A 15,816-nucleotide genomic window follows, 5' to 3' on the forward strand; every position below is an offset into this window, starting at 1 on the left:
GTCCCTGTGTACAGAAGCAGGCAGCTGCGGGACACAGGACGTGGGTCAAGCTCACGACCTGTCAGGAAGGCTCAGAGCTCTCCTACAGCGTCCCTGTGTACAGAAGCAGGCAGCTGCGGGACACAGGACGTGGGTCAAGCTCACGACCTGTCAGGAAGGCTCAGAGGAGGCAAGAACCGCTGAGTACTAGAATGAGAGGACAGGAACCGGTGCCCAAGGGGAGGGCGGCCCTTGTGGAGATGAGCAAGAGACTGAGGAGTGGGAAGCGCGGAAGGCTGGAACAGGAGAAAGATGCTCAAGGCTGCAGGCAGGCTCTCTGGGGGCAGGAACTAATGTTTACACGCTTGGTTCTGATGAGCTGGGTGTCGTCCAGTTTTGGGCTGAACATCCCCAATATTTCAAGGTATGAGCAATTAATCACCTAAAAAAATCTAAAAGAACTGGGTTTATGTAAAAAAAAAAAAAAAGTGCAAGCTTCCTACTGAGATCCCTCACCCATCACAGACCATGGACTCTCCCCCCCGGAAACCACCAGTCCTGTGCAGAAGCAACACTGGCTGGGGGCCAAGCGCCACGCGGTCTTTCAGTTCTGCTTCTGCTCCAGCAGTGGACGAGTGAGAGCCGGGATCCACTCTAACCCATCTAGTGGGTGAGGCGATGGGGAAGGGAACAAGTGAGATCAGAGCGGCCATATGACAGAGAAGGCTGGGCACTGGAGGCTCTGATTCCCACTGTGTGTGTGCTTGAAAACTTCCCTAATCAAAGGGAAAAATGAAAAGCAGGAATTAAGATTCCCAAAGACGCTCATGGAGGGAATTTCTGCTTCACAGAGCAAGCTAAGACGCCAAGTCGCTACTTGGAGAAAACATTAGGTAGCACAAAGCCTCCTCTTCGCAGAGAGCGAGCTTCTCCAGGGAGAGGAGCTGTTGGAGAGCCCAGGAGAGACCACCACAGAGGGGGTGTGCTTCAGGCCCCCCGAAGACTCACCTGGTACCTCTGACTCTGGATCCTGGGGAGCGACAGCACAATCATCTTCCAGGCGAACATCTCCTGATAGAGTTTGTATCTGCACTCTTCAATGGGTGGATTCAAATAGATAACCTGATTGGTTATTCTCAGTTCATGAACGACATTCTAGAAAAGAAAAGTTCCATTTTTTACGCAGCAATCCATTTCAATAAAAGTCCTGCTGTATCACATCGTCCCTAAATTATTAAAACTACCTTGGTAGGGGGCCGGTGCTGTGGCAAAGCGGGTAGAGCAGTGCTAGCATCCCATATGGGTGCTGGTTCAAGTCCCAATTGCTCCACTTCCTATCCAGCTCTCTGCTATGACTTGGGAAAATAGTAGAAGATGGCCCAAATCCTTGGGCCCCTGCAGCTGCGTGGGAGACCCAAAAGAAGCTCCTGGCTGCTGGCTTTGGATCGGTGCAGCTCCTGCCATTGCAGCCAATTGGGGAGTGAATCAGTGGATGGAAGACCTCTCTCTCTCTCTCTCTCTCTCTCTCTCTCTGCCTCTCTGTGTAACTATGACTTTCAAAGAAATAAATAAATCTTAAAAAACAAAAACAAAACTACCTTGGTGTGAACTTAGTGTGTCACTTTATTAGACGCGATTTTGCGTAATTTCCTGTTCACGATGTGACACGTCCCTGCCCCCAAATGATCATGGAAGTCAGAGGCCAGGCACTGCCTCACCACCTCCTGGGCCCCCTGTGCCCCTGTGCCCAGGTGTTGAAGCTCTGACAGGTGCTCAACCAGGCACCACACAATCTGGCAAATACAACCATCTCTTGCCATAACCGTCTTGGGAGCTGAGAAACCAGCGCCGCTGATGGGGTGCCATGAGGAACACACGGCCCTGCCTGGGGCTCCGTGGGTGGAGGGGACTCTCCAGCCGCCAGTGCCTAGGCTGCTCAAGAATCCCAGTGAGTCTCACTGGGTGACCCTGCCTACTCCGACAGCTCATTCGCTTCTCTGAGACTCAGCAGTTTTAAAGTATGCTCTGGGAATCAAAACCTGTAATATTAAAATAATTTTAAAAATTCAAGCGTGAAGAAAAAATGAAAAGGTACAGTCTGGGTTGGAAAAAGAGGCAATTATGTCTCCACGTCAGTCTTCACCTGCACAGGTCCTGTGAGAGCCTGCTGTAAGCGAATACTGCACAAAGGCTGGAAACAGAGCTCAAACGGGTGCCTGCCAAGTACCACCAGGGGGGCGTCACCACCGCCTGGAGCAACCAAAAGTACCCGGGGTAGCCCTCGGCGATCAGCGGTACTGATTCTCTGGAAGGCTGGCTAAGGCCCAGGTGACCACTTCCTCAGACAAATGGAACAGATGGCTTGGGAGGCAGAGACCGCTGTCCACCCCAGTCTGCCCACGTGCTGCCCTGTCCTTTCACGAGGCTTGGGCTGACTCTTGTCACATCTAGTGTCCTGGCTGGAACTTCTATCTGTGGCAGGTAACGCTCAGATCAGCATGAAAACTCAGCAAGCAGGGAAGGTCCTCCTTCTGCAGAGTAGCTTTATTTTTTTTTTTTTTTCTAAAATTTATTTTTTAGGGGCTGGCACTGTGGTGCACTGTGGCGCAGTGGGTTAAGCCATCGCCTGCGATACCAGCATCCCAGTGGAGGGCCAGTTTGATTCCCAGATGCTCCACTTCCAGTTTAGCCCCCTGCTAATGCATCTAGGAAAGCAGCAGAAGATGGCCAAAGTGCTTGGGCCCCTGCACCCGCATGGGAGACCCGGACAGAGTTCCAGGCTCCTGGCATCAGTCTGACCCAGCCCCAGCTGTTGTGACCACTGGAGAGTGAATCAGTGGTTGAAGATCTTTCTGTCTCTCTCACCCTGTAACTCTGCCCTTCAAATAAATATATCTTTAAAAATAAATAACTAAATAAAGTTTACTTCTCATGTAGGAGTCTTGGGACTCTGACAGGCTCACAGGAGAGTGGCAGGGAAGTCCACAGACGCTCCACGCGTGCCTCCCCAGCTTTGTCCCTCGCTGGCATCTCACTCCGCAGAGTGGCCGCCCCACGGAGATGTGTATTAGCGAAGACTTCAGCTGGGTTTCCCAGGATCTCATCCAAGTCAGCTGTCTCTTTAACCCCTTCCAGCCCTGCTGATTTCTGTCTTTCATGACCTTGACACTTAGGAAGGGTACGGGGCAGACTTTGCAGACTGACCCTCAACCTGGGACTGTGTGATGCTCTTCTCGTGACTAGAATGAGACAGCTGGAAGAAGACCACAGTGGGTGATGCTTCCTCCTCACAACGTCACAGGCACACGAAGCCCACGCATCACCAGTGGCCCAGTGACACCTCCTCAGCTGGGGAAGGGTGACTGTGCTGTGGGACGCATGGCCAGGGGTGCGTCTGCAGGGGCGACCATCTCAGCTACCAGCAAACACGACGGCAGGCACACTCACCTTGATCTTTGGCTCTCCCCCAGGCTTGTGGCTGACCTGAGGAGCATCCGTATCCATGTCAACCTCAGCTTTGTCTTCAGCTTGTCCAAGAAGGACCTGGGTCCACGCTCTCAGGCCAGCTTGCAGACGGACTCCCAGTATCCTTTCAATCTACAGAGAAAGTAGCATCAGGGAGCGGCATTTCTCCCAACGTGAGCTCACAAGACACACGAATCAGAAAACCACAGGTGTTTCAGGTCGGGGACAAGACGTTACCGATGACAACCCTGCTGTCTACGCCCACCCCGCCTCACTGGGCCCCTCAGGCGGGCTGTGTACTCCGCTCTGGCCTGACGAATCCCCAGGCCTCCCAACTGTAAGTGACAGGCCGCCGCTATGCAGCAGATGATGTTCTGCAATGAGTCCTGAAAATTCACAAAACTACTGCGTTTTCCTGGCAGCCTCAAAGGCAGGAAAAACCTCTAATTTGGAGAGCAAATCACTGTATTTTAACAAGCAGAGAATGTTCCCTTCCGCTGCACGCCCCCGCCAGCTGTCTGCGCTGGGCCCTGCAGCCTGGCTGGGAGTGTGCTCAGTGCGGCTGTGACAGCCCCAGGCTTCCTGAGCGGCTGTGGGTCTGTGCGTTTACAACAGCAGGGTTTGTGAGCTCCGACTGTCAGCGTCCACTCTGTGGGTCCACTGCAACCTACTTATCCATCATGAAAAACAGGAAGGGGAAAACCACCAACAGCTTGGGACCCAACCAGGTGTGGCCTGTAGCACTGGCTAGTAAATTCCCTCCACCCAGACACTCCACTGCCAGGCTTGCTTAAGTCCACCCGTGAGGAAAGCCAAGGATTCGTAAGCTCACTGCACGTACACCTACACCACTCCCTGCCCCAACAGGGACGAGAGGATTTCTTTCTAGATTGGGGAGAGGCAGCGTGGACAGAGAAAGACGCCTTGGCCGGCGCTGTGGCTCAACAGGCTAATCCTCCGCCTTGCGGCGCCGGCACACCAGGTTCTAGTCCGGTTGGGGCGCCGGATTCTATCCCGGTGCCCCTCTTCCAGGCCAGCTCTCTGCTGTGGCCCAGGAAGGCAGTGGAGGATGGCCCAAGTCCTTGGGCCCTGCACCCGCATGGGAGACCAGGAGAAGCACCTGGCTCCTGGCTTCGGATCAGCGCGATGCGCCGGCCGCAGCGGCCATTGGAGGGTGAACCAACGGCAAAAAGACCTTTCTCTCTGTCTCTCTCTCACTATCCACTCTGCCTGTCAAAAAAAAAAAAAAAAGAAAGAAAGAAAGAAAGACGCCTGAAGAGGAGGAAAGAAAATCTATATTGTAAGAAGAACAGGTCAGGGGCTGGCACTGTGGTGCAGCGGGTAAAGCCGCCACCTGCAGTGCCAGCATCACGTATGGGCGCCATTCAATCCTGGTGTCCCACTTATGATCCAGCTCCCCACTATTGCACCTGGGAAAGCAGTGGAAGATGGCCGAAGTCTTGGGCCCTGCACCCATGTGGGAGACCTGGATGAACCTCCTGGCTCCAGCCTGGTCCTGGCCATTGAGGCCATTTGGGTAGTGAACCAGCAGATGGAAGCGCTCTCTCTCTCTGCCTTTGCCTCTCTTTCAAATAAATAAATCTTAAAAAAAAAAAAAAGAGCATGGCAAATAGAAAGTTGTCAAAACCCAGCCAATAGAGAGCTCTCTCTCCTCCCTCAGCTCCCTGCTTCCCACTTACAAGTGACACGAGCAGGGACCTGCGGCACCAGAGCTCAGCTCTATCACTAGATGGGGCTCTGGAAGGGAACTGGACTATCAGATAACTGCTAAGGAAAAAGGCTCTCTCGTGACGAGCAGACCTACAACAGGGTCCACGCCTACGGCCCAGCAGGCAGCAGGCACGGTCCCTGGCCCTGCCCTCACCTCCAGATCCAGCTTGTTGACCCAGATGGGCAAATTGGAATAGGAGTGCAGGTTCAGGTCATCCACGGCCTTCTGGACTCTGTTCAGGATCTCTGAGAAAGTCTTGTGGTCGTACATGCAGGTCTCCAGGGACCGGACTTCCAGGTCTATTTTTTCTTCAATTATCAGCAGATCGTCCACCTAAACACAGACGAACATTTGAAATCCACTCACTCTACTCCTGTATTTTATGTGCCCTCCTCTCAGTCTGCAGAGCAGCTCCCCATCACCAGCTCAGCCTGGCTGCGGGGAAGAGGAAGGCTGGGAACCTCTGCCTTGCCCACCCCTGCTCGCCCTCTGCTCTGGGGAGGCAGCCTGTGCTCAGACACTCTTGTCTGCTGGTGGGGCAGGCTTCGGGCCCGGAGGTCTGTGCCACTCCAGCTATGCTAGGGACTGGGAAGGATCTGAGGCAGGGGTGACCAGCCCCAGCTGTATCAGCAACACAGCTCTCCCTGTGCTCTGTCGGATTTCTGGGTCCACCTCTCCACTGGCTCCTGAACTTGGGGTATTTCTTAACGGCCCCACCCCATCTATAGCACAGTGACCAAAACGGCCCCTTTCCTTGCAGCCCACACAGCTGCAGGCTGGGGCAACCCCACGTGCCGTCCCCAGGAGGACACGGTCCTGAGTCAGCCACTTCTAAGCTCCGGCCCACGCCAAGGCACCAAAGAGCTGAATCGGAGCACACCTTTTCCTGGAAATTGAAGACGGTCTCGGCCAGGCGCTGCACGTAAGGGTCCAGTTTGTAGGACTCCCACAGCAGGGCAATGCCCTCTGCGATCAAAGCCTGCACTTCCTTCTTCAGGCCGGCTACCAAGAGTGAGATGGTGTTTCGCTCCTCAACCTTCTCGCAGGTCCGCTCGTAAGTACGAACACTCTCGATCAGCGAGATGGCAAACGGGTACAGCTGGTTCGCTTGATGCGCCTTGTTCACGATCGCCAGCGGGACGCGGAAGCCGAGCCACTTGAGGTTCCGGACTTCTTTGGACAGCGTGATGATCTCCGGGAGGAAGTTGACCTTCAGCTTCAGGACATTCCCCGTGCGGCCGCGCACACGCGTGCTCTCGATGGTGAAAATGCGGCCCGAGACGCCCAGGTTGCGCTGCTGCACCTTCCGGGCCCAGTCCTCGAAGATCTCCTGGGTGTTGAGCTTCATGCGGAAGCTGTCTCCATCCTGCTTCAGCTTCTGCCCTTCCACGTGGTTCTCCCAGCCCTTGCCCAGGACGTCCTCCACGCGTTTCATGTAGGCGGTCAGCTGTCTGTCGATCTGCTTGGCCCAGATGATAGACCCGGACACGGGGGGCAGGTCACGGACGTGGCTCATCTTGCAAGCCTGACTCTGCGGGTACTGGACCTTGAACTTGTCATGCAGGGACTCGATGTCGTCTTTCACCCGCTGGATCAGCTGGGTCTGGTATTCACGGATGGCCCCGCGGATGTGAGGCCTGACAAAGAGCGCGTTGAACCGGGAGAAAATCCTAAACATTTCGTTGGCATTCTTGGCTGTGCCGAGTTGATCTCGGAGGCGGGCAGTGATCCGGGTCTCCACTCTGTCGATCCTCTCGTCGTACCTCTTCATGGCGGCCTCCCACGCCTCCGTGCCTTCTTTGGACACATCAAGCCCGTCCACTTCTTTGACATTCTCGTAAGCAAGGTTCACTTCCTCGATGGCATTGGCATCAGCAGCATCAAAGAGAACCTCCGCCACCTTCATATCCGGGGGCTCGGGAACCTCTCCTTGGTTCTGCTGCGCAACGGCTGTGACCTTAAAGAGACGCGTAACAGACACGCTCACTGACTGGCATTCTTGTTTTCTGTTCACACCACACAAGAGTTCCATCAAGACAGGTTTCTAAACTTTTAAACACTTTAAAACTACTACTCATGCCGGCGCCGTGGCTTAACAGGCTAATCCTCCGCCTTGCGGCGCCGGCACACCGGGTTCTAGTTCTGGTTGGGGCACCGGATTCTGTCCCGGTTGCCCCTCTTCCAGGCCAGCTCTCTGCTGTGGCCCGGGAGTGCAGTGGAGGATGGCCCAAGTGCTTGGGCCCTGCACCCCATGGGAGACCAGGAGAAGCACCTGGCTCCTGGCTTCAGATCAGCGAGATGCGCCGGCCGCAGCGGCCATTGGAGGGTGAACCAACAGCAAAAAGGAAGACCTTTCTCTCTGTCTCTCTCTCTCTCTCTATCTACTCTGCCTCTCAAAAAAAAAAAAAAAAAAAAAAAAACTACTATTCATAACAGAAAAAATCAAACAAAAACCTGCTACTCAACAAGGCCAGGTAAACGCAGTAGAGTTCATTTTAGCTCTGTAATGATGTTCTGACTGGATGCGTTAAAGAAAAGAATTGGTAAACAGAGAAAACAGAAAGAGAGTCATTCCGTTTGGAATAAACCCTGGCATATTAATGATTATCCTCATTTTATAGGTGAAACAGGGGCTAAAGAACGAATCCTGAGGCCGGCGCTGTGGCGCAGCGGGTTAATGCCCTGGCCTGAAGTGCTGGCATCCCATATGGGCACCAGTTCTAGTCCCGGCTGCTCCTCTTCCAATCAAGTTCTCCTCTATGGTCTGGGATAGCAGTAGAAGATGGCCCAAGTCCTTGGGTCCCTGAACCCATGTGGGAGACCTGGAGGAAGCTCCTGGCTCCTGGCTTTGGATCAGCACAGCTCCGGCCACTGTGGCCAATTGGGGAATGAACCATCGCATGGACGATCTCGCTCCCTCTACCTCTCTCTCTGCCTCTCCTCTCTTCTGGGTGTAATTCTGACTTTCAAATAAATAAATAAATCTTAAAAAAATTTATATTAAAAAAAACCAAAAAACGAATTCCAGCCACATAGCCAAGTCTGCCTCCAGAGTTCACGCACAATGGGAGGGGGTGAATGGAGGCAGAACACTGGAGGTTTGGATTGAAACAATCTAAACAAGGCCACAGATATTAAAGACGACAGCAACAAGAAGGAAGTGGAGCTAAAGAAGTACTCGGCAGTACTCGGCGAAACAGAGAAAGGGCTGATTCTTTACAACAAGGCCAGCACCGGCTTTAGCGTGCAAACCAGACCTGTGGCCTCAGGACCCTGACGATCACCGCCCGCAGCTGCTCGTGCTGCCGCCTGAACTTGCGCATCTGGTCCAGGCGCGCCTGCAGCTTCCTGTGCGCGGGGTTGATCCGCCACACCATCTTCAGATTCTCCTCCCTCTTTCTCTTCACGATGTCTCTCAGCAACACCTGCAGCTTCTCGTACTCGTCATCCCACGTCTGGAACACTTCGAAGCACGCCACCATTACCTAGGATGCGATTGGAGACGAAGCTCATTACCGAAGCACGTCCACCCCACGCCTCGAGGCTGCCTCCTAGTAGGCTAGAACTTACTTTCTCAAATTCTTCGTACGCAACGTGCATCAGTTTCCTGGTGCCCAACACTTTGAGTAACTGAGAACTCAAGTCTCTTGAAATGGCCTCCACCAAGCGCAGGGCCCTCTGAATGGGGTATTTTGTGTTTCGGATCTTTCTCAAGTGGGTGAAAATCGCAACAAGTGCCTGCCTGATCTTGTCCAGCTCAGTGGCAGACAGCAAATCGTTCAGCGGGAAGTCTTTCATCAGAGGATTGTAGTCATTCACAGTCTCCAAAGCCTGTTTCAGACCTAGGTTAACAGGGACACAGGTAACAGCTTCCACAAGGTAATAAAGTAGGTAAATTAAAATACATCCTTAAAACCCAACATTGTCATGTTGCAAAATACTTAATGACACAAACCAATCTGTTGAGGATACTTGAAAAAGTAATGTAACGTGTAGGGTAACCATGGTGTGGTCCTGCTGCTTAACTCATACGCACTCGAGGCTGAGGCTACATTTGACTATTTTTTGCTTTTTGTATCATCTAAATGTTCTAATACTAATAATTACATGTCAAGAAACTAAAATGTTATTATCCTTGTGAACAATGAATTCAGACTTTGTGCCTTGGCTCGAGTTGGGGAAGCACAGAAACCTGGGCTTTAACTAATCTATTGCTGGTGCTGGGGCTGTGGTGCAGCGCGTTCGGCCAGGCCCCTGCACGTGACGCTGGGATCCCATACTGCACAGCCAGTTTGAGTCCAGCTGTTCCACTTCAGATTCAGCTCCCTGCTAACACTCCCAGGAAGGCAGCACAGGAGGGCCCAAGTGCTTGGGCCCCTGCCACCCACGTGGGAAACACATGGAGTTCCTGGCTCCTGGTTTTGGCCTGGCCAAGCCCTGGCTATTGCGGCCATCTGGATAGTGAACCAGTGGATGGAAGCTCTTTCTCTTTCTCCCTCTGTCACTCTGCTTTTCAAATAAAACAAATCTTTAAAACAAAACAAAAAATCCACAAAGCTCCATCTATTCTGCCCACCTATCAGAATGGGAGGAGGGCAGAGAAGCGAAGGGCAAGAGCTGGCCAGCTCTCTTCCTCAGCCCTCCGGGCAACAGCCTCCGCCTAACCTACACCAGCTTCCTGTCTGGGCTGCCCAAAGCATGCTCCATCTCGCACCAGAAGGGCCACCCCCTAGAGGAGCCGAGCAGCTGAGATACCGGAGGTTGCCCAGCACCCGGGTGGCTCACAACTGGACACTGCTAGCAGTGTCACTCACTGGAACTGGGGGAGCGATGAGACAGAAACCGTTACAAGCACCTACTCATCAAGCAAGACCTCATAAAGCAACACCGGTAACTTCCTGGCCAGGTTTTACCTGTGTCGGTGTCAAAGCTGACGGTGGCGTGGAAGCGCTTGCCATGTTTCAAGATATCCAGGGTCAGGAGGACCTCAGGGCTCTCGCGCTTCTCCTGGATGCGATACAGCGCACGCTCCAGGTTCAGCCAAAAGCTGATCTCCTGCAGAGCAGTGCCCGACGCAGGGTCCCGATCCAGTTTGGTCACCTTTGAAGACAAAATAGCATTCAAGGGCATCCACTGTTCCAGCACAGGTAGAAGAAGTACCAGTAAGTAAACAGAGATCAACAGTTACATTTCAGGTGGGTTTCCTGCCTGCAAATTGAAAGTGGTTCGGTTTGAGACACTGGGATTAATGCTCTTTCAGGCTCAACACAAGAGATTTCAAACAGTTCACGGCAAATCTGCATTTTCTTGAGTTCCCCTTCCCATGACCTGTTTGGAGCCCCTCAAACTGTGCCCTGAGTAATGCTGTCCCTGTGCCGAGTGTTCCCGGAAGGAGGGGGACCACTAACTGGTCACCAGAGAAATCGACCTTGTCGACAGAAAGGCAGGCGAGCCTTCCTGCAGCACGGCTCTTACTTTCTGAATTTCTCGGATCCAGCGGTTAACTCCAGACTGCAGCTGATTGAGAAACGTCGGGTCCTCAACCTTATCTCCGAAGTCTGTAACCTTCGGCTTCTCGCCGCGCTCGTAGCACTGCTTGGCCACGTTGGTGATGATCGGGTGGATGGGCAGGCTGATCTCCGGGATCTCGATGTTCTGCTGCAAGTGCAGGAGCCCCATCTCCAGCTCTGCGATCTTCTTCTCGACCGAGGGAGCCATTTTATCGCCATCCCTACGAAGACGTGAAGTTCAAGGTCAGGTTTCAGGTCTGCCAAATGTTAGCGAGCCCCGTGTTCACTCACAAGGCACCACGCTCCCAACTCCCGGGTTTCACATCACCTTTGTGTTGTGTTGCTGTTGTGTGAACGGTAAGTGAGCCATGGCGTTCAAACCACAGAAGGAAAAGCGGCACTCACCTGTCTGCTTTGCCAGACTCTCGGATGTAGGACTTGAAAAAAGGAGCCACGGCATTGCTGATGAAAGAATGCAGAGTTTCGTAGGGCGAGTCTTCGCTGAGCGTGAGCACGCGGAGCTGGGCAGACACTGGCTTATCCGCGTCAATCACAGGAGTTCGCTTAATGAACGCCAAGCTTAGAGGCAAACAAAGAAATGAGTGCAGCCTCACCAACGGCAGCCACCTGTGTGCTGCAAATTAAAACGTCATTTCTGAGTTTAATTTACAAATCACATTAAGAACTGACTGCACACTGCCGCTTCTCTGACACTGAGACTGCTGCTTGTCTTCCTCACTCTGAGAACTAGGGCATCACGGTCATGGCTCGACCACGGGATCACAAAACAAGGCAAAGTTAACTTGCCATGTAAACGGGCTGAGCTCACGATCTTGGCCTAAAACTAGCCTGCCCTAGTTAAGTTGTAAGTGTAAGTTACAAGCCAAGATGTACTTAAACCTCACCTTACACTAACCTGAACCACTCATTTGCTGCACTAAGTCACAAATCTGTTTGAGGAAACCAAAGTCCCTCACAGGGAAGTGAGAAGAGGGCACTGCAGGCTCTCTGCCTGGCGCTGGCCATCTTTTCCAATTTTACCTCTTCCCCACTCTAAGTCATCACTTAAATTAGACATTGCATCTCCTCCGCATACCACGTGCTATGTGTCTGCATATTCATCTGATGAAAGCCAGGGACCTCCCACAGTCAGCTCCAGCATGGCTCCTCCACGGGCCTGTCCCTGACCTGAGCAATCTCTCTGACGTTCGTGTTCTGGGACGTTTTGCTGAATATTAGTTGTATACCTGCCAATTTTCTTCTCAAAGACCAGCAGCTTCTTGGGAACAGGCATTGGGTTTTGTTTTGTTTGCTACTGTTACAACCGGTGCCAAACAATAACTAATTAATGGATTCAGACTAACTAAAGATGTTTCAATTTTCCAGCTCCCAGACCAGAACTTGAAATACAATTAAAAAGTCAATGAAGGATTCAACATGGGAAGCAGACCACACAGCAGACTCACAGAATGACAAATGCCCTAAACAGCACTCTGGCCTCAGAATCAGCCCTTAAGGCATTCAGATCTGGCTAAAAAGCCCATGAAAGCACTTCAGGCATGGAAAGCCAAGCCACTGGCAAAAAAAATGACCTACACGAAAGATCTCTGTGAGAATCCAGTAGAAAGAAGGGGCCATCAAAAAAGGAGGTACCTTTCTCTGAAGGGAGGAGAGAACTTCCACTTTGATTATGGCTCTGTCTAAATACTGACAGTGTTTGTGGGCTCAAAAGGCTTTTTAGCCTTGGCAGCTCATGAAAAGAGACTCGAGTGATCACTGATGTCATAAATAAAAATTTCAATTGTTAAATCAACAACAGGAGTCACTGTGTACTTGCTCCCCATGTAGGACCTCTGTCCTTAATGAGTTGTAGTATGAGAATTAATGGTAAAACTAGTCTTCAAACAGTACTTTATACTTTGCGTGTCTGTGTGGGTGCAAACTGTTGAAATCTTTACTTAGTATAGAGTTGATCTTCTGTATATAAAGATAATTAAAATTGAATCTTAATGAAGAATGGGATGGGAGAAGGAGTAGGAGGTGGGATGGGAGGGCGGGTATGGGGGGAAGAACTGCTATATTCCAAAAGCTGTACCTATGAAATTTATATTTATTAAATAAAAGCTTTCAAAAAACAAACAAACAAACAAAAAAAACCAGAAAAACAAAAACAAAAACACCTCCCCCCCACAAAAAAAGTCAATGAAGTTTCCCGACGTGACGTATCTGAGAAGGAATAAAATCACAACCATATTCCTGCCGAAAACGTATACCCTGAATCTAATTATGGGAAAAACATCAGACAAACTAATATTCCACGAGGGGCCGGTGCTGTGGCATAGCCGGTAAAATCACCGCCTGCAGTGCCGGCATCCCATATGAGCACAGGTTTGAGTCCCAGCTGCTTCACTTCCTTCTGATCCAGCTCTCTGCTGTGGCCTGGGAAAGCAGTAGAAGATGGCCCAAGTCCTTGGGCACCTGTACCCATGTGGGAGACCCAGAAGAGGCTCCTGGCTTCGAATTGGCCCAGTTCAGGCCGTTGCATCCATTTAGGGAGCAAACTAACAGATGGAAGACCTCTTTGTCTCTCTCTCTCTGCCTTTCAAACAAATAAATAAATCTTAAAAAAAGACAGATGTTCCATGAAACCACTGGTCTGTGGCTGTCACATCCGTCTATGCCAGGAGAGGCTCACAGGCTGGTGGGCTGCTCCGGAGGAAAGCAGATGCGAGGGGAGACTCAGGGCAGGGCGTGACCCTGGACCAGGGTGACCCCCTAGGTCACGGAATATGGCAATGAGACTTCTGAGACAATACGAACATTACTCTAATGACATTGCAGCAACAAATATGCTTTCTGATGTCGATAGCCGAGGCTTTGTGCTTGCTCCTAGGAAAATACACTCAAGCACTTAGGGATGAGGGGTACATTGTTTATCACTAACAGGACAAAAAAATGCAAAAGTGGCAAATGGGCACCAGAGACACCTGGGGTTCTATATTCATGTGACTTCCTAGAAACCTGAAAAAGTTCAGGGCGGGCACTGTGGTGCAGTGGGTTAAGCTGCTGCCTGGCAGGACCACACCCCACGTCAGACTGCTGGTTTCAGACCTCGCTCCTCCACTTCCAGTTCAGCTCTCTGCTAGTGTACTGGGGTAGGCACTGGATGATGGTCTAAGTACTCCCACCCACAGGGAGACGCAGATGGAATTCCTAGCGTCTGGCTTCAGCCTGGCCCACCCCTGCTGTGGCAGGCATTTGGTGAATGAACCAGAGGATGGAAGATCTGTCTCTATTCCATTCTCTGTCATTCTGCCTTTAAATATTTCTTAAAAAATTGGGGCCAGTGTAGTAGCATTGCAGGTTAAGCGGCCACTTGCAATACCAGCATCCAATATAGGTACTGGTTCAAGCCCCAGCTGCTCTACTTCTGATCTAGCTCCCTCCTAGTGCACCTGGGAAAGCAGTGGAAGATGGTCCAACTGATTAGGCCCCTGTCATCCATGTAGGAGATCCGAATGAAGCTCCTGGCTACTGGTTTTGGCCTGGCCCAGCCTCAGCTGCTGTGGCCATTTGGGGAATGAACCAGCTGATGGAAGACCTATCTCTCTGTCTCTGTCTTTCCCCTCTCTCTGTAAGTCTGCCTTCCAAATAAATAAATAAATAAATAATTTTTAAAAATGTTTTTTAAAAATTTTCTAAAAACCACTGCAGAACCAGTAACATTTACAGATTTAAATGTGGATGTGTTTATCCTACTGCAACTTGATGCTATCTTTCTAGCAGGTGGAAAGTCCAGTGATATGCATTACAAACATTAACGGTCTTTGCCACTGAACTAGTCATGCTATCTTTAGGGATTTATCCTAAAAAGATCAGACCTGTACGTAAGAATGTTTACTAGTTATCTGTAACAATGAAAATCAGATATGAGATATGAGAGTATTACTAGATATGTTAAGTACATAATAGCTGATATAAAGATGGATGCTATGACAATTAAAAGACTACAGCATTTACAGTGCATTGAATTGGAAATCCTAATTTGAAAACACGAAATCAAAGATACTGAACTTAAACAACAGAAATCTAACTTATTCATCTGGGTCAGTTAAGATTCACATTCATTCTGTTCTCACAAATTCAAGATCTCAGATAATGGTATATCCACACTACTCACCTGTTGGACTTAACCCCATAATGAATGTCAATGTTGATGTTATAGGAAATGAATTCTTTTTCTTCTTCTCCTTCATCACCAACATCCTCTATAAATCAAAATAAATATTTCAGATTCATATCAACATTCCACCCTCTTATTTGTCGACTGCTACCCCTACTCTGACATTTAAACCCCCACGTGGCAGCTGCTGGTTGGGAATCCACACTGCACATCAGAGTGCCTGGTTCGAGTCCCAGCTCCACCTCCTGCACATCCTGGGATGCCGGCTCAAGTAGCCAAGTCCCTTACCGACACCAGAGACACAGACTGAGTTCCCTGGAGTTGGCTTTGACTGGGCCTAGGCAGTTGGAACAGAGGGAGCTCTCTCTTTGCCTTTTGTCTCTCAGATAGATAAATCAACGTAAACCTCCCCATGACATGGTGCTATTTACTTTTCCTTCCCTACATGTTTTTTTCTAGCCCTGCCTTGTCACTTATTTGCTGTGTGATCTTGGGCAAGGTGGTTAATCTCCTGGCACCTTCTCCTGGTTAATCTGCTGGCATTCCTGGGTTCTGGAGAACGAATCAAGTGGGTGCATGTGCAGTGCGAGGGCAGGGGGGTATTAATGGTAAAACTAGTCTTCAAACAGAACTTTATACTTTGTGTGTCTGCGTGGGTGCAAGCTGTTGAAATCTTTACTTAGTATAGGTTGATCTTCTGTATATAAAGATAATTAAAACTGAATCTTAACAAAGAATGGGATGGGAGAGGGAGTAGGAGATGGGACAGGAGTGGGGGTTGGAGGGCAGGTATGGGGGGAAGAACTGCTATATTCCAAAAGCTGTACCTATGAACTTTATATTTATTAAATAAAAGCTTTCTAAAAAAAAAAAAAGGAATGCCTGGGTTCGGTACTCAGCTGGGCTCCGGGCTCCAGCCTAGCCTGGGCCCGCTGTAGCATTTGGGG

General features: G+C 50.7%; 1 protein-coding gene across 2 annotated transcripts in view; it reads right to left on the reverse strand.

Moving 5' to 3' along the window:
• Positions 1-15,816, reverse strand: part of DYNC1H1 (dynein cytoplasmic 1 heavy chain 1) — a 66,056-nt gene that overhangs the window by 43,060 nt on the left and 7,180 nt on the right. For both annotated transcript variants that reach the window (XM_062181061.1, XM_062181060.1), the window contains exons 2-11: positions 14,867-14,954; positions 11,092-11,265; positions 10,652-10,907; positions 10,090-10,276; positions 8,747-9,018; positions 8,434-8,661; positions 6,057-7,133; positions 5,330-5,509; positions 3,427-3,576; positions 988-1,134 (exon numbers count right to left, since the gene is read on the reverse strand). In XM_062181061.1, the coding sequence (XP_062037045.1) occupies positions 988-1,134; positions 3,427-3,576; positions 5,330-5,509; positions 6,057-7,133; positions 8,434-8,661; positions 8,747-9,018; positions 10,090-10,276; positions 10,652-10,907; positions 11,092-11,265; positions 14,867-14,954 (2,759 nt within the window). The remainder of the gene's footprint in view (positions 1-987; positions 1,135-3,426; positions 3,577-5,329; positions 5,510-6,056; positions 7,134-8,433; positions 8,662-8,746; positions 9,019-10,089; positions 10,277-10,651; positions 10,908-11,091; positions 11,266-14,866; positions 14,955-15,816) is intronic.

Source organism: Lepus europaeus, chromosome 22 (genome assembly GCF_033115175.1).
Source record: "Lepus europaeus isolate LE1 chromosome 22, mLepTim1.pri, whole genome shotgun sequence".
NCBI classification, from domain to species: Eukaryota; Metazoa; Chordata; class Mammalia; order Lagomorpha; family Leporidae; genus Lepus; species Lepus europaeus.